This window comes from Phyllostomus discolor, chromosome 4, assembly GCF_004126475.2.
Source record: "Phyllostomus discolor isolate MPI-MPIP mPhyDis1 chromosome 4, mPhyDis1.pri.v3, whole genome shotgun sequence".
Taxonomy (NCBI): Eukaryota; Metazoa; Chordata; class Mammalia; order Chiroptera; family Phyllostomidae; genus Phyllostomus; species Phyllostomus discolor.
Genome location: NC_040906.2, coordinates 28729335 through 28752630, shown reverse-complemented (window position 1 = coordinate 28752630; position 23296 = coordinate 28729335). Strand labels below are relative to the sequence as shown.

Below are 23296 nucleotides of genomic sequence, written 5' to 3'. Positions count from 1 at the left end.
ATTAGTCCAAGTGACTAAAAATAAGTTCACATTTAGGTACATAATTCTTACTGAACTGGAAGAGACTTCTTGTGAATTTTAAAAGCACTTTAGCTTTCACTGAATAGGACAATGGTGTCCTTCATTTCTACAGTCTCTGGCACCTCTAAACTTCTACAGGTATCAATAAAAACCTGCCTAAGGCACCCACAATTAAAGGGATGAAATGCTCCTCCTCCATCAATCCCTTTCTCTACTGCCTCATTTTAGTTCTATGTTTCTTTTACAACTCACATTAGTATACATAATGGGCATACAATTCATAGAGAAGATTGTCCTTACTAGACCTGGCAGGAAGGTGGTCAGAGAGAGACTAAGGAGTTAAACAACATAAAAGAAAGAAAACAACAACAAAAACAACTACCGTCACCAAAACACAAACCCAGAAGGACATCCCTATAGGGCTCATTTCTGAGTTTTGTATGTTATAGGACAGTACTAATTATATGTGAATTAATGGTCCTACCTCTAATTCTGGCAGGAAAAAAGGTTTAAAAATTCCTTAGAGAGATCATTTAACTACTTTGTAGTCACACCAGTTACTACCACATGTGGGCCATTGTGCCTCACAGAAAGTCTATGCTAGCTAAGATAATGAAGTTGATTAAGTTAGGCAAAAAATTTTTAATTTTTACTCATAAATTTTTAATTAAGCCAAATACTTTTGATGTACATTTGTATTTGTGGAGAAGAGTGTTCTGAACTTTGTTTAACCTGAGGGCAATATAAAACTCTCCTGAGGCTATCTTAAACAAACAAGTGCTAGGGAGGGAAAGAAAAGACAGAAATGAATATATAAAAGAAAACCAGTGTGATAAGAAAAAATGAGAACCACAGAGAAGACAGAACACAGATATCAAATGAATTAAAAGACAGAATCCCGAGGTTCCATTTCTGACATATAATTGAGCATTTTTTTTAATAATCACTCTATTTGAGATACCAAAAGATAATTAAACCACAGCACTAAGTACTGTCAAGAACTTGTCAAGCCTTCTACTATACAAAATATTTTTGGTTCATTTGTCCCACTACTGAATTTCATTACATTAATCAAATTAATAAAAATTTCGGCATAATGGTAAACATAATCTAAAACACTAAATTCAATGATTAAATCAACAAACATTTACTAAGTAACCTGTGCTAAGCACTAGAGAAGACACAGTGATATATGAAAAAAAATTAATGCTTTTAAATAAAAAAACAATGAGAAAAATTAGCAAAATAGATAATTTTATACCTAGAACAGCTTTTTATTTTAAAAACTCACTTCAATTTGATACTACTGCAAATAATGATAAACGTTTATCAAACACCACAGGCATGATGTTGGATTTTTCTAATTGTTTTTAATCCTACAACAATGTTTTATTTCTGCTTTACAGAGGAGGCAACTGAAGTCAAAATATTAAGTAACTTGCCCAAATTTAAAACAGCTAACAAGTGGCAGGGCCTGGTTTTAAACAAAATATAAAGTGACTCCAAAGGCCGTGCATGCTCCATTCTTCAGATATATGTCCTAGTGATGGAGATGTTTTCTAATTATTTTTTTAAAAGATTTTATTTAATTATTTTTAGAGAGAGGGGAAGGGAGGGAGAACAAGAGGGAGAGTAACATCAATGTGTGGTTGCCTCTCATGCACCCCCTACTGAGGACTTGGCCTGCAACCCAGGCATATGCCCTGACTGGGAATTGAACCAGCAACCCTTTGGTTTGTAGGCCTGTACTCAATCCACTGAGCCACACCAGCCAGGGCTGTTTTATAATGATTTTTAAGGGATAACACTTAGAGGAGCAAGCACCGGTGCAGAGGAGTATTATTTACTGTGAGACTCAATATTTTATGAGGTGCTTTATTACCTCTCAACTATATGATGCTTCAACCAACTGGCCAGGGCTCAATTAAAAACCTTTATTTTATTATGTGGAGTGTTTGTTTATAAGGAATACTGAATACACAAAATATAAGACTTCAAAGGGCAGTTTCAATACCAATGTTCTAAAATAGGCACCATGAGAAATAAAACAGAAGAATAATGTTTACGGTACTTAAGATTTCCTCTGAAAAAAGTTTCATAAACAACGTAGTATCAAACGTTTATCATTACATTACATTACATTATCAAATAATTATTAAAAACAAATTTGAACAAGTTTAAATGCATAGCATTTATAAATAATGGTCAAGTAAAATAACTTCAAGCAATGTCATAACATGTTAACAATGCTATCATTTATAATAGTTGTACCTATTTTATAAAACATATTATTAGCAATTACTTACTAAGCACCTCTGTACTCAATTTAATTAACTCAAATAGAGTATTCAGTAGATATTTCAATTTTTTTCTCTAAATATTCCTTAAGTATTGGTTCAGAGAACTTCAAAAAACCCCCAAATTATCATTTTCAACTTACCAAATTATAAATTCCTAACAGAAGTGCTTCAATGCAACCATTACTTTGTCTGTCTCGGCTAACTGTGAGCCGTAAATACACCCACATCAACTCTGGCAAGAACTGCAGTGTGAATCTCTTAAGTCGAACTTCAGAGCTACGATAGAGTTCAAACAGCTGATGGCAGACAGGCTCCAGGAGCTAAAAGAAAAATGAAGTGCATTAGTTATTTCCATTTTTTTGGCTATAACTGTATTTTATTAAAGGTACATATATGTTTTCAAACTAAATTCTCAACATTAATTCTTGCATATTTTGAATCAATGCAATGAAAACCTTAATCTCTATGTATGGAGACTACATATTAAACTGACCAATATACTATCAAAAGTACCTTGTGTCCATTTAATATCAACATAACTTTTAATACACTGTACTATCAAATTATTAGATAATTAGTTCTTTAACCAAGGTACTACACTTATATTTAATGAGCTCCCTTTTCTTACCAACCCGTACTTATCCCCCATTTTTAAAAAAGATTTTATTTATTTATTTTTAGAGAGAGGGGAAGGGAGGGAGAAAGAGAAGGAGAGAAAAATCAATGTGTGGTTGCCTCTCACACACTCCCTACTGGGGGCCTGGCCTGCAACCCAGGCATATGCCCTGATTGGGAATCGATCCAGCAACCCTTTGGTTCAAAGGTGGCCTTCAATCCACTGAGTCGCACCAGTCAGGCTTATACCCCGTTTTTAAAAGTTTCTATTGGAAGAAAATAATTTCAAATGATCTTGTTGAAAATAAACTTTAAATATTGACTTAAGAGTATGATTTAAACAAATTATATACCACTCAATAGAGAAAGGGATTTTTTTTTGGTATATAATATTTGGATATCCAAAATGCTAGCTAGTATTTTAAATTAATGCTAGCTAATATGTAAAATAAAACAGATTACTTTTATGTTTGAAACTGACAAATTCTATGAATTGTATTTATTTGAAACATTTTGAAAAGGAAGAAATTATACAGAAACAGTTTTTCTAATATTTAATTGGGTAATTCTTCATATGATATCACACAACATGACTCATGAGGTACTTCATAACCTTGAAAGCCGAAAAAAATGAGTTTAAATAAATCTTCCCCCTTTCTCTAAACATGTACTGCCAACTTAGAATAGTTTTGTTGGAATAACTGCAGACTAAACAGAAGTATGATTTTAAAATGCAGGCAAAACACTGACAAGAAATTATAAAATAACTTTTAAAATTTAACTTTATAAAAATTACTTTTAAAATGTAATACATATACATTTGGAAATCTGTTAGAAATAGTTATATATATCTGTAATAATCTAACACTCTAGAATAAAGTCATTATTTTCACAACTGTAAATTAAAAGTCAACAAATTCTATGTTGATTGTACATGTTATATATATAGATGAGTTAAGGAACAACTCTACAGGTAAAAAAGTTTATACACACACATCCTAGTCTAGTAACTTCTAATCCTTTTATGTAAAATTACTATCACTACATTCAAAGTCTTAAAAAACATTTCAGCTTTCCTGTTACAATGAAGTCTAAATCATACAATTTGCCCAAGTCACAGAAGTTAGTGGTGGAGAAAGACACTAGAATTCAGGTCTCCCTCCCAACACCAAGCTGATGTTCCTAATATACCATTTCTTTTATTAGAGTCAAGGTAGAGTAGGAGGTGAGAGCTGTTTAGTTACAAATAGTATATTCCACATAGTGTCAATAATGAAGTCATAAACTTTTGAAAATGGTCAATTACTGGCATCTTTTTAAAGTACTAACAATAATATTTGGTCTTTTAGGACATTAAAGAGCGTTGCTCTCATTATTTATTGAAAAATATATACAGGTTTTAAATTGACTTTCCTCTTTGTAAAAGACTCTAAAATTGCCTTCTCTAAATGTTATTATCCATGGAACAATTATGATTTGTTCATGTTATAAGGATCTTAACTTCCCTTCCTCAGTAACGAGAACTGCACTGGCATGTAGGAGACTATATTTTAAGTAAGCATAACAAAGAAATATAGAGTGAGAAAAATTATCACTCTTTTTTAAAAAGTGGGAAGAAGGGTGTCTGGCAATCCAGTAACTTTTAATGAAATAACACTGCAAAATTAGATTGTCAAAAACTTGCCAATGCTATCTCTTAAAAATCTTTAATTCTAAGAGTATGTATCAGGCTATTGTGTTCTAAACTTTTAGTATCATAAATGATGTTGACCTTCCCTAAATGACACTATCACCCACGTCAAAAGGTGTTAAAGTCGTTATATTATCCTCTGGCTAAAAAAAAGCTTAAGAATAACTGACACCCAAATTTAGCAAACAGTTTGATGTGATAATTACTAAGACACAGGCTATCTGATGAACACACTGAGACAGTTTGGGTGGAAAAATGGAGACTGAAGCCCAATTTGGGTTAAAGAGAGAATGTGAGGTGAGAAAAAGGGGTCAGTAGAAAGAGACTATAAATAAGCAATACTTTGTAAGGTTCACCTATGAAGAGGGACAGAAAAATGGGACAGATAATAAAAAATGAGGCAAAACAAAAAAGCTTTTTAAAAAATAGAATGATTGTTTACCATATTCATCAGAAAAGGAAAAATCAATCATGGAGGGAAGAGAGGAGGTAATTGCAGGGTTAATCTTTGAGGTGCTAGAGAAGATGGGCTCTAGGCCGAAGGGAAAGAGATGGCCTGTGATACAACCTGGGATACTTTATCCACTGAATAGCAGAAAAGGCAGGAGAGGATGGGTAGAGATGCTGGTACAGTGGTATATACATTTGAATGGGAAAATAAGAGAGCTCCCAACTACTTTCTTATTCTTTTTTAATGACATAAAAAGTAAGCTGAAGATGAGTTGGGAGGGTAAAAGTATGAGAAAAGAAGTGTAAAATGAACAGTGGGAGAGTATACCAAAGAAGTAAGACAGCAAGAGATTGTTAGTCTTGCATTTAAAGTGCAGATAGACGGAGGTCTCCTCGAAGTGGAAGAACTGCTAGAGTGACTAAGGTAGCTGAAAGGAGGGAAAGAAGAAAAGAAAAACAATTTGTTGGTGTAGAGATTAAAACTTTCTTTAAAGATTTTATTTATTTATTTTTAGAGAGAAGGGAAGGGAGGGAGAACAACATCAATGTGTGGTTGTCTCTCATGTGTCCCCTACTGGGAAACTGGCCTGCAACCCAGGCATGTGCCCTGACTGGGAATCAAACCAGAAACCATTTGGTTCACAGGCCAGTGCTCAATCCACTGAGCTACACTAGCCAGAGCTAGAGATTAAAACTTAAGTGGCAGTAAAGCTGGCCATGATATGTAATATTAAACATCTAGGAAATAAAAACTTTCTTAAAAACTGTTATGGCCATTAAAGTAAAAATGGTTGTCATAAGAGTGTCATAAGTTTCAAATAATATTATATATGGCATGTGACATTTTTCTGAAATAACTTCCCATTAACTAAATATTTGATTATGTTTCAGAATATAACAAAATCAGAATTAAAAGGGCCTTTCTTCTAGGACTAAAGTCCAGAATTGCTTTGAGAGTCTATAGAGCTTAAAATTTTTCTGAAGTATGAACACATGGTTAGAACTTTATGACCTGAGAGGAGAAAGAATGGACAGACAGACCCACTCTGGCAACTCGTTGATTACAATGACTGCTGAGTTTTAACCTTGAATCTCTCAAGTTGTAATTTTTCCATTTCTATCCATGATGAGGTCTGACACGTTAACATTTTGAAGTAAAATAATGTGAATAACTTTTTTTTTGATGTCATAGCTTCCGAGTATAACAGAAGAAAGAAAACTGGTACTTTTTATACACTTGTTGAGTCCCAATGAAAATGACAGCGTTTTAGAATCACATTTTGTATTTCACTATTCTTCTAATCAGTATTTATTAAGTATTCATTATGTACATGATAAAATAGTAGGTTCTAGAAAGTAGCAAATATAGAATATATGACCACTGCCCATGAAGAGCTTACAATCTAAAGAGAAAGCATAAAACAAATTTTAAAAGTTTATGTTAAGACAGTACAAAACTAGGGGTGGGGAATACACACATTCATTATTCAAACAGAATTTTGAAAACTCCTGACCAAGGATATGCATATATGTACATTACCACATCTAAAGTTATAAAACATTCATAAATGCACAGCGAGAGAAAAAAAAAGCAAAGGAATCCTGCAACTGCTGCTACAAATAGCAACAGGTGCAAGTCTAACTGAGAGCCAATCCAAGTTTAGGAGATAGGAAAGAAAGAGGTCAATAAGCAAGCTTTTAGTGATAGGACAAAAATGAAGATGCACTTTAAGTTAAGCTGCTGGTTAGGAGATGATTACCTGAACTTCTTCAAACTCACTCCAGTACACAGCAGAGGCACTCGTGGAGGCTGTATCTGGGAAGATAAGAAGCTACTTTCCTGTGTGTTCCTTTCATTTTCATTTTAAATCATACATGAATCCAGTGGTGATAAAACTGTGTCATACTATTGTGTTAATGAAAAGATAATGTGTGTTTTGCATAAATTAACAAATAGATTCAATAGCTGCATTTTTCCTCTTATGTCAAAACTGAATAATAGGACACTCATATTCTAAGTTTTTAAATCTTCACTATTTAGGTTAAAAAGTGCTTTCTCTGATCATTTTCAAGCTAAATTTACTAGCAGTATCATGTTATGTTACCAGTCTAAGTTCACTGGTTAGGTGATTATACACAGTTCTATATTGTCAATAAAATAACTGCAAACAATACTTAAAAATAAATAAAACTTAACCAGTGCATGGTTAAAATTTGGCTTCCAGAAAAGAAAACATTATAGAACAGGAAAGAGAGAAGAGTTTCAAATTAAATAAATAATCTGAGCGATGGCCACTCAGGTGAAGAATCAAAACATACTCTCCTCGACAATAAAATTTGACCAAAACATATAAAAATATGAAGAGAGAAGGCATGGGGAAAGCCAAAGCAACTATCAGAATGAAAAACAGCAGAAAGAAAGTTTTCCAGTTCCTTAAGAAGGATTTTAAAAAAGAGAAAAAAAGAGTAGGGAAAACTACAAAATTTAAATATATGTGTTTTAGTACACATATTTCATTTTACTATGTTGAAGTTATTTTTCTCATAAACTCTCCTACCTCATTATCTGAATCTTGAATAACTTTATAGAGGGCTGGTACCAGTGTTTTTTTCCGATGTAAAGTAGCTGCATAATTGGTGATCTGAGTATCAGGTAATGCCTAAAAAAACATCAAAGGAAAATAAAAGTGAACTTAATATTTGAGAAGTCAGAATCTTTATTTTAAAGGAGTTCTTCTTAAAAATATTTGTAATAGAGCCAACTAAGAAAAAATTAATTAATACAAGAAATAACCATGAATGTTAGTAAAACAAATTAAGATATACAGGGTGGGGCAAAAGTAGGTTTACAGTTGTAAGTATACAAAACATAGATTTTATTCTTGTATTATTATTTATTATTATATTATATATTTGTATTAGAACTGTAAACCTACTTTTGTTCCACCCTATATGATTCTAACTATTCAACCATAAATATGATTAGAAATCATATATTATGCTAAGATTTGCTGAAATGTCTCATCTTAACCTAATCTACTCTAAAAACGTAGTGTAGGATATATTCCAGTTCTTCTATGTTATGTTTACAAAACCCTCATTTCCATATTGTTCATAAATTATAGTTTTCAATCAACTCAAAGAATGATTTTAAGTTACAGGAAATAAAATACAAGGCAAAAGTCCTATTTCTAAGCCTTATTAAAACTTGGAGGCTTCCCCTCTTTTATTCAAATAGTTTAAAATTTATATCCTCTCAAAAATCCTAATAACTATTTTAATTTTTACATATTATCTCTAATCATTATTCACATTAGTGACTTTTTGAAGAGTTGCAATTATAGAAATGTTATTTCATATTTTGCCATTTCTACCTCATGTCATATTTCAGTTTCTCCAAAGAACACACATTCACTGTCTGAATTACTGACATACAGAATCATATGATACATTCTTATCCCCAAGCCAATTTACCTTGAATTCTGATAACCATTCTTCCACAACACCACGTTCAGATCCCAGCATCTTCTTCTACCTTCTGTTACTCTTAACTCTGAAAGAAAAAAAAAACCAAAACACTGAATTGAGGAGAGCAATACTATTTACAGAAACTACCAAAGGTAAAAGATGTGCACCTTTCACTAAAGGAGAAACTCGTTTAGTATATATTTTAGAAGAGGAGGCTTACCTTTAGAACAAAATTCAGTTAAACTAAATTTTTTAAAGAGAGAAATCCTATTTTTAATGGTACATTTGAAACCTATTTTCCTAATGCTTTTATGTTTCACACAACAATTATACTTTAAGGTGGCAAAAACAAGTTTATTGAGTGAAATTGAACTTCCATTATCCAATGCACAGTCTGGAATAAGTTATGCATCACAGAATAAACCATGCAACAGATTATAAATGTCAAAGGTAAAAATGCTAGAAATCAAGGGTCATAAATTTAGCAAATTGATTATAAATGTATACATACTACACAAAATAAAGCCTTTGAAGAAGGCAGATTTCTCTTTTATAAAATGGAAAAAGGTCCAAGTAGAAAAGTAAGTTATACAATAGTATGTAAACTATAATTCTTTTAAAAATTTACATAAAATATAAAAACAAACAAACAAACCTGGAAGCATATACAGGAATGGGCAAAGTAGATTTACAGTTATTCATATGGAAAAATACAAATAATACAAATAAATCATATCATAATTAATAAATAAATAACACAAGAATAAACCATTTCACAACTGTAAACCCACTCTGCCTACCTCTATATACACCAAACTTAAAGTGTCTGCCTCTGAAGGAAGGATTACTGAGAATGTATTAATTATATAACTTTGAATTATTAAAAAAATAAATAAGCACGTATTATTTTTATTTTTTTAAAGATTTTATGTATTTATTTTTGAAAAGAGGGGGAGAAACATTGATTGGTTGCCCCTAACACACATTCAGCTGGCGACCTAGACCTCAAGCCAGACTTGTGCCCTGACTGGGAATCGAACAGGTGATCTTTTGGTTTGCAGACTGGAACTCAGTCCACTGGGCCACACCAGCCAGGGCGTGTATTATTTTTTAAAGTGAAAAAAATAATAAGAAGTTGTGGTTTTTGATTTAAGGCTCAAAAGGTAACAACTAGAAGAACTAAAGAACTTCTTGTGGGAGGAGTGAAGTGTCTTCAAAGCAACTTCAAGTTTACTAAAAAGACAATTATTTCCTAAGAGTGTGTCAAATTGCACACTAAATTTCTACCTAATGAAAGGAAACTGGATTTTCCAAATCTGCCCCCTCAATCCCAAAAGGATAAAAATATCCCTATATAATGCACTCTACCAAATACTATGTAAGCAAGGAGTATAAAAAGGAGTAATACATGATCCTTATTTTCAAATAGCAAGTGTTTTGTAGACCGATAAACTGAAACTGAAAAAGAGATGATAGAGAAACCTACAGATTAAAAGAGATATAAAAAGAAAAATCAATAACCAAAGTGTGAATGTTATTTGGACTCTAATTCAAACAATTAAAAAGAGCATGACAAGTGGAAGAAGTTGAACATGACAGATTATTTAATGATATTAAATTAAGGATTATAGGTTATTTTTATATTTGATAATTATATCATACCTTTTCAAAAACAGTACTTATGTCTCAGAGATACATACTGAAATATTTATTAGTGAAATAATGACTGGGACTTACTTTAAAATAATCGGGGACAGAGGGGAGAGCCAAAGGACAGTGCAATGGGTATAGATGAAATATGACTGATCATGATGAGTTGATAGCCACTGAAACTGAGTAATCGCTTACTGACACTTATGCTTCATTACACTATTCTCTCTACTTTGTTACAGGTTTGAAATGTTCCACAATGAACTGTAAGAAAAAATAAAGAATTGATGAACTAACTCTACATATAAGTCATGATATATAAGATATAAAGCAATGGTTCTTAATCTTTTTGAGGAGGCAAAAGCAGAAAGTCACAGACCCTTTCCCCCTTTAAAATATGAACAAAACTATGGATCTCTAATTCAGAAAAAGATAAGTATGATGCTCATATGTACACGATTTTGCAAATAATTTTAGGGAGTTCATAGATATAGTAAAGCCATAGCAGACATGGATCCCATGTTAAAACTCTTGCTGAAGAAATAAGACTCTTAAAAATAACTTCACAAAACAGAGTACAACTACACATTCAAATGATAATGTCCTTCAATGAAGTAATTTTATCAGGTTCATTCATTAATTACAATGACTGTTCAAATCACTGTCAGAATTCCCTTTCAAATATTAAGTGGTATTAAATACTCTTTAAAACCTCGGTCTTCACCTAAAAATGAAGTTTGATATAACTATGATTACTGTGCATCTTATTCTATACCAATTATATCTCAATAAAAATAACAAGCATGGATTCACCATACAGTATAATTTCCAGTTTGAACAACTGTCTAAATATGCTAAGGCAGTTGCCTTGGAAGCTTCTCAAACCTTAAGCAGACATCTGAGCAAAGGAGAATCTGGTCAGAAATTCACTGATCTATTCCATAAATATTTCTTAAGTACAAATTATATGCCAGCTATTATGCTAGGAGCTGAAAATACAATGGTAAACAAAACCAGATGTAGACCCACTCTACTGGAGTATTCGTCTACTGGAGGAGATTATATTTTTGCAAAGAGATGTGTAAAGACACACAAAGGAACGACACACTAAACCATAAAGCAAAGGAAACTAACGCTCATGAAAGCAAAAGAGGCTTCTCTGAGGTAGTGCTTAAATAGAGATATCAAAGATCAGTAGGAGTTAAGTAGGAAAAGAACATTCTAGAAAGAGGGAACAGCCTAAAGGTCCTGTGGTAAGAAAATAATACAAAATTTTTGAAATGTCTGTTCGATATCTGTGAAATATGTCACTGGTATTTTAATAGGGATTGTGTTGAATATATAAATCACTTTGGGTAGTACGGACATTTTGATGATGTTAAATTCTTCCATCTATGAACACGGTATATGCTTCCATTTATTTGTGTCTTCTTTAATGTCTTTTTTTAGTGTTGTGTAGTTTTCTGAGTACAGGTCTTTTACCTCCTTGGTTAGGTTTATTCCTAGGTATTTTATTTTTCTTGTTGCTATAGCAAATGGGATTTCTGTTTCTGATATTTCATTGTTGGTGTACACAAATGCCTTTGATATAAATTAGTAGTTGATATTCAATTATTAAATAATTTAAAAATATTTATTATAAATAGTATATGCCTATAAAACAAAGGCACTAAGAAAGCCCAACTACTTATGCCACCCACTAAGATAAACAGAAATACAGAATCAACTACTTCGTATGTACTTTTCTTCCAGATATACATTTATATATATGAATGCATGTATGAAAATGTTTGTATATATAGTTTAAATACAGTCATGTATTCATCATACAGTATTCTACAATGTTCCGTTTCAATTGTTAAAAATATATGTAAGACCATCCACTGCACAAATCTTTTTTTGCATTTCAACTGTGTTTTTACCTTTCTTGAAATAATAAAGCATAAAGCGCCAAAGATGTTCCATATTTTTTCCCATCTTCAATATTAAAATGGCTACACAAAAATTCACCAATTTTGATAAGTATTTTTTAAAATTCATGTTGATATGACAGCTGTCACAGCACAATCTAACAAAATTGTTTCAAGTGAAGTTAAAGACAGCTAAGCACTACTAGAGCCACTGGATGGAAAAAACCAAACAAACTTTTTGGCTAACCCAATAATGAAATGCTTTAAATCAAGATTTCTGTTTTGGGAATAACTTATAAACTAATAAGTTATCTTTTTGCTAACTATAAAGAATTAGAGCATTTTTAAAATGTACACCACTATTTTATAGAAAAGGGGAAAAAAGCAACTACAATTACTGATTTTCTTCAAATTCTCTACAAAGAGTATCAATTGCTTTTAAAGTAAAAGAGAAACCCCAGAAACACAAATCTTTTTAATCTGATATATACTGCATCAGAATCCCTAAGTGTAATAGGGCCTGTAACACATATTTTGAAAAATCTCCCCAAGTAATCCTAATGACAACCCTCTAGTTAAAAAAAAAAAAAAGTATTACATCCAGGTGAAATGTCTTATTTTAAATTCCTACCTGCATCTCTCCTATAACCACAAATTTTGGAGCACCAAATCACTTTTGTTTCTATCAATACCATTAAAAAATGACTGTGACTTCAATACCTTTTAAAGAAATATAATGGTATCAATAATTATAATTATTTGACTTTGGGTGGTGGGCACACAGTGCAATATACAGATTGTGTTATCATAGAAATGTACACTTAAAACTTTAATATAATTTTATTAACCAATGTCACCTCAACAAATAAAATCAAAACACCATCATATTTCTTGAGTTCTTTGATACTACTAATTTTAAGACAGTAATTTATTAACAAATTTAAGTAAGTAGAAAAGCAATTATTAAAAATAAAAATACTAACTATAGGACAAGAGCGTAAGCTTATCAGTAAAATCACATAGGAATTTTAAAAAATTATCCTTTATGTTTCTAGCCATCTTTGGTCTTTCAACTAGCTACTTGGTATACTCTCCCAGCTCTCATATGGCTGGAACAGACTCAGTTCAAATGCCATCTCCTCAGAGAAGCCTTCCCTGTCTACTTAAATTGTCTCCCCCTAGTTCCTCCTTCCTCCAATCCTTATTGCTCCATTCATTTCCTTCATAGCATTTGGCAAAATATGTAATTATTTTGCTTATTGCTTAGTTATTATAGTCTGTCTTTTCCACTAGAATCTGCACTTCATAGGGACAGGTGCCATACCAAAAGTGCTAGGCAGAGAGCAGGTACTCAAACATCTATTCATTTAATTACTTGTACGCATGAACTCAACGACAGTTTTATTTTTGGCCAGAACAAAACCTGAGATTTCTGCCTGCATTTTTGACTGAAGTTTAATAATTTTATTTTTCCAAATTAAATACAGACAGAAGCTAACAGCTTCTTTAAAATCACTCAGAAACTTTGACAGGTAGATATTCTCCCAGACACATGAATCAGTCATACCAATCTTGCCCAGGTTTGAAACTGAGAGACTGAGATATTTGGCAATTTTGTTGTCTTTGAATTAATTGGTATGTGTCAGGCAATCTGCTGGGACAATTAATTGTTCATCACAAATCTGTATTATACTATGATATTTTGTAGACATTTTAAGCAACAATTAGGGATGCAAATGCAATTAAAAATTCAACCCTATGTGGCACTACTAATATCAATTGAAATGATAACTGAACAAATGAATACATAAAGCTAAAGTCTCGAAATACATAATAGGGCACGACTTACTGCTATTTCACAATTCACGTGCCTGGTTGCTGAAAAGTTTATTCAGACAAGACACATTCTTATTTCAAAAATGTTAAAATGTGAAAAAAGTGTCTTAAAAGTTATTAATGAGCCTATCAAGCATAAACACTGTATCAGCTGTTTTCTGTATTTTATCTGATTTAATGAGAGACAACAGAACAACAGAATCTAGTAGTCTGGAGCAGCAATTCTCAAATTTTTGTCTCTGACCACCTTTCAGTCTTACATTTTAACAGTTTATTAATTCACTTTAAAAATTAAGCCCATTACATGTTAACATAAATAATATTTTTAAATTGAAAATTTACTTTTCCAAAACAAAAACAAATTTCATGAAAAAGTAACATTTCACATTTTTTCCCAAATCTTGCAATTGCTTCTGTAGGACTATATTAATCAGAGAATGACAGTAAAGAAGGCAAACACTACCCAAGTATTAATATGAAAAATAAGTTTGATGCCATGGACCTACATAACAGATTCCCAGGGCATTTTGAGCATGGACTCTGGAGCCAAACGAAGTTTAAGGTCCCTTCCTCTAGCTATGTTTAAATCCTCTTACCTTACCAGCTATACTTAAACTGTCTGTACTTCATTTCTCTCATTTCAAAAAGAGAGATAATAGCAGTACTGTACTGCATACTTGGAACAGTTCTTATCAGAAGGTAAACACCATAGAAGTATTTCCTACAAGTGTTATATAATTAATCTTCATGATACTATGTGCAATATAATAGGTTCTGTTATTTCCAGCTAATAGATAAGAAAATTAAAGTGTAAAGAGGTTGAATGACCCACACAAGGTAACACAGTTTACGTGGCAGAATTCAGATTTGAATTTAACACCTACTGTGAAGCCTATGATTGAAAAAACTAAACCAGCCCCTTTCTTATAGCTCATACTATTCCCCCCACCATCTTCTATGTCCTGCCCATACCCTTCTTTCAGTTTCTCTATGACTTTACACACATCTTCACCCCAGGATTCTGGGTAGATTGTTTTAGGACTGGAATGCTATCTTACTCATGCTATTTAAATAGGTGGCTCCCACCCTAGTTGAGGAGCTCACTTGATTAGAGTGTGGTCCCAATACACCAAGGTTGCAGATTCTATCCCTGGTCCATGCACATACAAGAATTAACCAAATCAATGAATACATTAAATAAGTGGAACAACAAATCAAAGTTTCTCTCTCTCCTTTCCTCTCTCTCACTCTCTAAAAATACATACATACATACATACATACATACACACCTTAAATAGGTGGCTACTTTCAATCCTGTTAGTATCAGAAGAACTTCCTCGACCACCTTAGCAGTTCTTTGTCCCTTCTACAGTATTTTCCATTCCAACAAATATGGTTCATTTCCTTTCCAGAGCTTTGGATTTTGTACCTTGTTTATTAGAACTTATTACTTATTGTCTATCTTCTCCATCAGATTGTAAGTTCCATGAGAACAGGGTCCATTTCTGCTTTTTCACATTTGAGTATTCACTATGCACTCAAAAGTAACAAGCATACTATGGTATCAGGACCTATGTCCGGTACTTAACACATATTTGTTGAATCAATGAACCACACTTCTTCCATGACCTTCCACAGATCACTTAAACTCTTTGGGCTTGTTTTCTACAATGATAAGTTACTTTCTAAATCTAAAATCCTATAAATATATTTTAGTACCTTCATTTGAAAAATAGAATAGTACTGGTTATAGAAAAAACTTTTAAATATGTATTTCTTAACTAGACTCAGTATCTTTTAGTACCCGGAGGAAGCTAGGAACACAGGTATAAATACACTGCAAACTTTATTTAAGCAAATGACACAGAATTCTGAAGATCATTTCTCCTATTTTATAGCACACCCATTCCATCACCTGGTATATATAAAAACTCTCTATAAGAGCAAAAATCAAGCTGATATTCCAACGTGCAGCTCAATTCAGTAAATGCTGCTTTACTCCCAGAGTGTATAGCAAAGTAAAGAGGATATCACGGAAGATAATTTTCTTTTTAGTGACCATGGAAATGGCGACCTTTATTAGCCAGCCCTAATAAAATATAATGAACAAAATAATGAACTGCTGGAACATGATCTGAAGGAGGTCAATAACTAATTGCTGGGGAGCAAACTCAGAGTACTTGTATAGTAGTATGATAAGCTCTTCATTACCTACATGGATAAAAATTGTCTTAGCTGACAATCAGCACATAACTTTTTAGGAATTGCCAATTTACAGAGAATCAGAATGTAAGCGATGGTGCGGCCAAATGGTTGAAGAATATGGGCTCTGTTCAGTGCTAGACTGCTAGAGTCTGAATTCTAGCTCCATGACCTACCAGCTATGTGTCCTTGGGACACGTACTTAGCTTCTCTTTATAAGATGGGGATACTATAAGTACCTATGTCAAAGTTGGTTTTTTTTTAAGATTAAATAAATTATATCAGTGAGTAAAACTAACTATAAGGGTTTCTTAAGGGTTTCTGGTGGACCAAATTTTAAATAAACAAAGCTATCAGGACAACATATAAGAGTAAAAAGTGAATTCGCTACTATAGATTTTCAAACTTAGGTCAAAGACTATTTAGATTAAGTTTGAAATTTAAACATGTAAAATGTGCTGTTATTTTAAATACCAAGTTCCCTAAGGAAAAACCTACAGCTATACTATCCAATATAGCAGGCACTAGCTGCAAGTAGCTATTTAAATTTAAATTAAAATAAAATAAAATTTAAAGATTTAATTACTTAGTTGCACTAGCTATATTAATTTCAAGTGCTCAGTAGCTTTATGTGGTTTGTGTCTCCCATACTGGACTGCACAGATAAAGAACACAGATATCATCATGGAAATTATACATGAATCTGGATATAGCTAAATAATACAGTCACACTGAGTAAATTTGATAAATCAGTAACTGTACAGTTTAAGCCACAAAAAGATTAAAATACACAACTACTAAAAACAAAACACTTTCAAAAGTAAATTTCAAAATGCATTAAGATGTGATTATTTCAACTCTCCTAGGTAAAATTGCTTTAAAAATAGAAGATACCTACCAAAGATTACCCAAAATTCTAACATGTCTAACTGTATGGGAAATTCATGCTTTATCCTTTAAAAAGTTCAATTCTATAATTTTTACCTTTGTTCTGAGATCAATTTTCTAAAGGAGGAGGTGGCACAGGAATGCAGCACAGTTCAAGTATGGAATTCATTTGTTGAGACTTAAATATTTTCCAACCCTATAAAAAATGAAAACAGAAAACTGTAAAATATTGTGAAATATTCTCAAGAATGTAATACAGAGATGAAAGAATAATTTTGGTAAGACATTTATAATGTAGTTTATCTAATTTAAAAAATAATTAGGGACTCAAAAGTTTCCATAATAACTAGCATATACTTTTGTGCCACTACCAAACCAATTAAAAAAAATTAGATTTAGAGAAATGAAGTATGAGTTTTAGTTTCATATTAGTTGTTAATTATCTGTAAGACCTTGAGCAGGTTACTTAAATTTTCTGGAGCCTCGCTTAACTAATCTAGAAAATTAAGATATCCAACTAATAATTCTTTGAATCCAGTAGTATAGTGATTTCTCTCTCTCTCTCTCTCACACACATACACACACACACACACGAGTGCAAACAATCATTAAAACTTTTACACCCTAGCTTGTGTGGCTCAGCAGAGTGAGCACTGGTGTGGGAATCCAAGGGTTACCGCTTTGATTCCCAGTCAGGGCACATGCCTGGGTTGTGGGCCAGGTCCCTAGAAGGGGGCGTGCAAGAGGCAACCACACATTGATGTTTCTCTCCCTCTCTTTCTCCCTCCCTTCCCCTCTCTAAAATAAATAAATAAAATCTTTTAAGAAAATTTTAACATACAGTATAAAAACAAGCTTAAATACTAAGTATTAATGAATATAAAATCTTTTTACGTGAGTTTTAAGAACTTAAAATTTTATCATTTTAAAAAGAACACAGAAAATGCTATTACTTGAATTTTTGGTACAAAAAAGTTAAAAGTTTTTTGACCAGAGAGAATAATTTTCAAATTGCTAATGGTATACTTTTTTTCACAAACTGATAATTATTTGCATGTAGTTGTTGATTACATGATGCTCTACCTCTTTGATTCAAAACTGTATCACAACTTTAAATCTAAAACACCAAAAGAAAATTAACATTTTAAAATATGTTCATTAAATAAAATGCGATTTGTTTAAATACAAAAAATACATTAATAAAATTCTCTTGAAATTTAATTATCATTAAATTCAATGGTTTTCAAACTAAAGATGTGTCAGGACTTCTTACTCCAACCACAGCGGCTCACTTTCTTATTTATTGAGGTTGGCAGAATCATAGTACTAACTAGTCTAACAGACTACAGTACTTAATATCTTCAGTTCTCAGAAACCTGTATACAAGTTTATTACTCCTATTATTAAACCTCTCTAGAGTGGGGAGTATTTCTCAGTTGTGTTTGTATTTCTAGTTCCTAATAGGGCCTAGCACATGGTTAGCACTAATTCATGTCTACTGAATAAATGCCTTAACAGCAACAACTGGTCAGTCAGTAGCAGACTTAGCAGAGAAGTCAGGAGGCAAGTATGGCAAAGATTACTAGTTCCCCAAGACAGGGATGTCCACTCTCACCACAGTACTGGAAGTCCTCACCATAGCAACCAGACAAGAAGAAATAAAAGGCATCCAAATTGAAAAGGAAGAAGTAAAATTGTCATTATTTGCAGATGACATGATACTTTATATAGAAAACCCTGCCCTGACTGGCATAGCTCAGTGGATTGAGTGCAGGCTATGAACCAAAGTGTCGCAGGTTCTATTCCCAGTCAGGGTACATGCCTGGGTTGCACGCCATGGCCCCCAGCAACCGCACATTGATGTTTCTCTCTCTCTCTCTTTCTCCTTCCCCTCCCTCTCTAAAAATAAATAAATGAAATCTTAAAAAAAAAAAAGAAAAAAAGAAAAAGAAAACCCTAAAGATTCCACCAAAAAACTACTAGGACTGACAAATGAATTCAGTAAAGTACTAAGATACAAAATATCCAGAAGTCAGTTGCATTTCTATACAGCAATAACGGTTATCAGAAAGGGAAACTAAAATCCCATTTACAACTGCATCAAAAAAAAAAAAACTTGTAATAAAGTTAACCAGGATATAAAAAACCTGAACACTGTTCTGTACTCAGAACACTGTAAGATACTGAAAAAAGAAACTGAAGAAGATGCAGATAAGTGGAAGCATATACTGTGCTCATAGATATGAAAAATTAGCAGCATTAAAATGTCCATACTACCCAAAGCAATCTATAGATTCAATTCAATTCCTATCAAGACACCAATGGTGTATTTCACAGAACTAGAACAAATATTCCAAAAACTTATATGGAACCACAAGACTGAACAGCCACAGCAATCTCAAGAAAGAAGAACAAAGTTGGAAAAATCATGCTACCTATATCAAACTATACTATAAAGCCATAGTAATCAAAACAGCATGGTACTTCTGGTCAAGATGGCAGCATAGTTAAACACAGCTCATCTGCTCGCACAACCACATCAAAATTACAACTAAATTACAGAATAACCATCACTCAGAACCATCAGAAATCCAGTTGAATAGAAGTGTGAAAACTATGGAATTAAAGAAACCATATCCCTGGCTGGCGTAGCTCAGTGGATGGAGCGCGGGCTGGGAACCAAAGTGTCCCAGGTTTGATTCCCAGCCAGGGTACATGCCTGGGTTGCAGGCCATAACCCCCAGCAACCGCACATTGATGTTTCTCTCTCTCTCCCTCTCACTCTCTCCCTTCCCTCTCTAAAAAAAAAAAAAAAAAAAAAAAAAAAAAAAAAAAAAAAAAAAAAGAAACCATATCCATGCAGACTGGTGGGAGGGAGGACATGCAGAACTGGCTGGTCCCAAGCAATTCCTCTTAAAGAACCCAAACATGGACTCAGCTATTGAGACTCACTCCCTCTGAGCTCTAGCACCAGGGTACTGGCTTGAAAGGCACCAGTGGCATACAGGAAGGAAGTGAAGGGTCTGGCATTAAGGCAAGAGCTAAGGGACAGCTTTCTCCCAGACAGAGAGGTCACTGTCCCTATTCTGAACCTTCTGCTCACAGAGCCACAGAGCTGGCAGAAGGGTACCATTATCTGAGACTCCATCAACTTACTAACACTGTATGCCCTCCCCTGGAGATCCCCTGAGACTTCTTCGTCCCACCCAACGTATGGGCCCACCCAAGTTGTTACAGAGACTTTTCCATTTGAATAACTATGATTGGTTCAGGCTTCACAACTTCCTAAATCCTCTAAAACAAACAACAGTCAGCCTCAGTGAGCTCCCAACCCCTGTACCTCTTGCTAAATGGCCCCAGGCCTGGAACTAGCTGCACCCGCCGACATTCACAGTTTATATTCTCCTTGGAATCACCAAGCTCAGCACCAGTAGCAACCAGCACAGACTGCTTTATAGCCCAGGTAGGGTGGCCCTGGGTTAAAACATAGGTAGGGGCTGACCTTGGCCTGCACCACCCAAGAAACCATAGAATTGTGCACCAGGTGGACAGTTGTAGACCATGTCGGAACACTACCACCCTGTGCCTGCACAGCTGATCCTTCACAGATGGTGGAGGTTGGTGGCTGACTGGCCTGGGTAAATCCCTCCCACTGATCTTGAATGCCAACAGCATTCAAGGCTCAACTACAAGAGGCAGATATACTCTGCCCAAACAAAAGATGCTTCATGAGTACCCAGATTGGGTGATAGGAGAGGCCAAAACCAAGGAGTTAAAGAAACATTTATCCAGACTGGTGTGCCGAGACAAAGAAATAGTGCCCAAATGAAAGAAGAGATCAAAACTTCACAAAAAGAACTAAGCAATGAGGAGATAGACACCCAATCTGATGCAGAGTTCAAAACACTGGCAATCAGGATGCTCACAGAATTGATTAAGCTCAGTCACAAAAATGAAGGAAGAAACGAAGGCTATGCAAAGTAAAATAAAGGAAAATATACAGGGAACAAACAGTGAAGGGAAGGAAACCAGGACTCAAATCACTGATTTAAAACAAAGGAAGAAATAAAAATCCAACCAAAACAAAAAGAAGAAACAAAAACTCAAAAAAGTGAGGAGAGGCTGAGAAAGCTCTGAGACAACTTTAAACATTCCAACATCTGAATCATAGGGGTGCCAGAAGGACACAAGGAAGAGCAAGTAATTGAAAACTTATTCAAAAAAATAATGGAGAACTTCCTCAACCTGGCAAAGGAAGTAGATGTCCAGGAAGTCCAGGAAGCTCAGAGTCCCAAAAAAGTTGAGCCCAAGGAGGAACACATCAAGACACATCATAATTAAGTTACCCAAGATTAAAGATAAGGAGAAAATCTTAAAAGCATCAAGAGGAAAGGAGAGAGTTACCTAGAAAGGAGCTCCCATAAGGTTATCAGCTGATTTCTCAAAAAAAACCTTGCAGGCAAGAAGGGGCTGGAAAGGAGTATTCAAAGTCATGAAAGGCAAGGACCTCCATCCAAGATTACTCTGTCCAGCAAAGCTATCACTTAGAATGGAAGGGCAGATAAAGTGCTTCCCAGATGAGGTCAAGTTAAAGGAGTTCATCATCACCAAGTCCTTATTATATGAAATGTTAAAGGGACTTATCTAAGAAAAAGATGATCAAAACCATGAACAGTAAAATGACAAAAAACTTGCAGCTAAACAACTGAACCTAAAAAAAAAAAAAAAATAACCAAACAACTAGAACAAGAACAGAATCACACAAATGGAGATCACATGGAGGGTTCTCAGTGGAGTAGGGTAGAAGCGGGGGGAATGGTACAGGGAATAAGAAGCAAAATAGGTAAACACAAAATAAACAGTGGGAGGTTAATAATAGTATAGGAAATTGAGAAGCCAAAGAACTTATATGTACGACCCACGGACATAACTGGGTGCTGGATGGGGGTGGAGCTGGAGAGTGGGGAGTGCAGAGAGGAGAGAGATATAAAGAAAAAAAATTGGGACACCTGTAATTGCATAATCAATAAAATGTACTTTTTAAAACTTGATTATTATTTATGTATTTTAATATATTTTATTGATTATGCTACTGCAGTTGTCCCATTTCCCCCCTTCACTCCCCTCTACCCTGTACAACCTCTCCCACCCACATTCCCCCCTTTAGTTCATGTCCATGTGTCATAAGTTCTTTAGCTTCTACATTTCTCATACTATTCTTGCCCTCCCCCTGTCTATTTTCTACCTACCATCTATGCTACTTATTCTCTGTACCTTTCCCCCTCTCTCCTCCTCCCACTCCCCTGCTGATAACCCTCCATGTGATCTCTATTTCTGTGGTTCTGTTCTTGTTCTAGTTGATTGCTTAGTTTGTTTTTGTTTTAGGTGTGGTTGTTAATAATTCTGAGTTTGTTGTCATTTTACTATACATGCTTTTTATCTTCTTTTTCTTAGATAAGTCCCTTAAGCATTTCATATAATAAGGGCTTGGTGATGAACTCCTTTAACTTGGCCTCATCTGAGAAGCACTTTATCTGCCCTTCCATTCTAAATGAAAGCTTAGCTGGATAGAGCAATCTTGGATGTAGGTCCTCGCCTCTCATGACTTGGAATACTTCTTTCCAGCCCCTTCTTGCCTGCAGGGTCTCTTTTGAGAAATCAGCTGACAGTCTGATGAGCACTCCTTTGTAGGTGACTGCCCCCTTATCTCTTGCTGCTTCTAGAATTCTCTCCTTCATTTTGACCTTGGCTAATGTAATTATGATGTGCCTTGGTGTGTTCCTCCTTGGGTCCAACCTCTTTGGGACTCTCTGAGCTTCTTGGACTTCCTGGAAGTCTATTTCCTTTGGCAGATTGGGGAGCTTCTCCTCTATTATTTGTTCAAATAACTTTTCCACTTGTTGCCCTTCCTCTTCCCCTTCTGGTACCCCTATAGTTCGAATGTTGGAATGTTTAAAGATGTCCTGGAGGTTCCTAAGCCTCTCCTCATTTTGTTGAATTCTTGTTTCTTCCTTCTCTTCTGTTCAGTTGTTTCTTTCTTCCTTCTGGTCCACTCCACTGCTAAGAGTCCCAGTTTCCTTCCCATCACTATTGGATCCCTGGGCATTTTTCTTTATTTCACTTAGCGTAGCCTTCATTTGTTCATCTAATCTGCGACCAAATTCAACCAATTCTGTGAGCATCCTGATTACCAATGCTTTGAACTGTGCATCTGATAGGTTGGCTATCTCTTCATTGCTTAGCTGCATTTGCTCTGGAGCTTTGAT

At 34.1% G+C, this 23296-nt stretch overlaps 1 protein-coding gene across 9 annotated transcripts in view; it reads right to left on the bottom strand.

The window, feature by feature from the left end:
- Window positions 1-23296, bottom strand: part of FAM126B (family with sequence similarity 126 member B) — a 63340-nt gene that overhangs the window by 28152 nt on the left and 11892 nt on the right. For 5 of the 9 annotated variants that reach the window (XM_028511059.2, XM_036023089.1, XM_036023093.1 and 2 more), the window contains 4 exons: window positions 17127-17226; window positions 8551-8629; window positions 7635-7736; window positions 2462-2641 (listed from right to left, as the gene is read on the bottom strand). In XM_028511059.2, coding sequence (XP_028366860.1) covers window positions 2462-2641; window positions 7635-7736; window positions 8551-8601 — 333 coding nt within the window. In that variant the 5' untranslated portion in view covers window positions 8602-8629; window positions 17127-17226. Of the gene's footprint in view, window positions 1-2461; window positions 2642-6836; window positions 6893-7634; window positions 7737-8550; window positions 8630-17126; window positions 17227-17651; window positions 17758-23296 lie in introns of those variants that run through there. The other 4 variants (XM_036023087.1, XM_036023091.1, XM_036023094.1 and 1 more) reach the window with 3 other exon arrangements.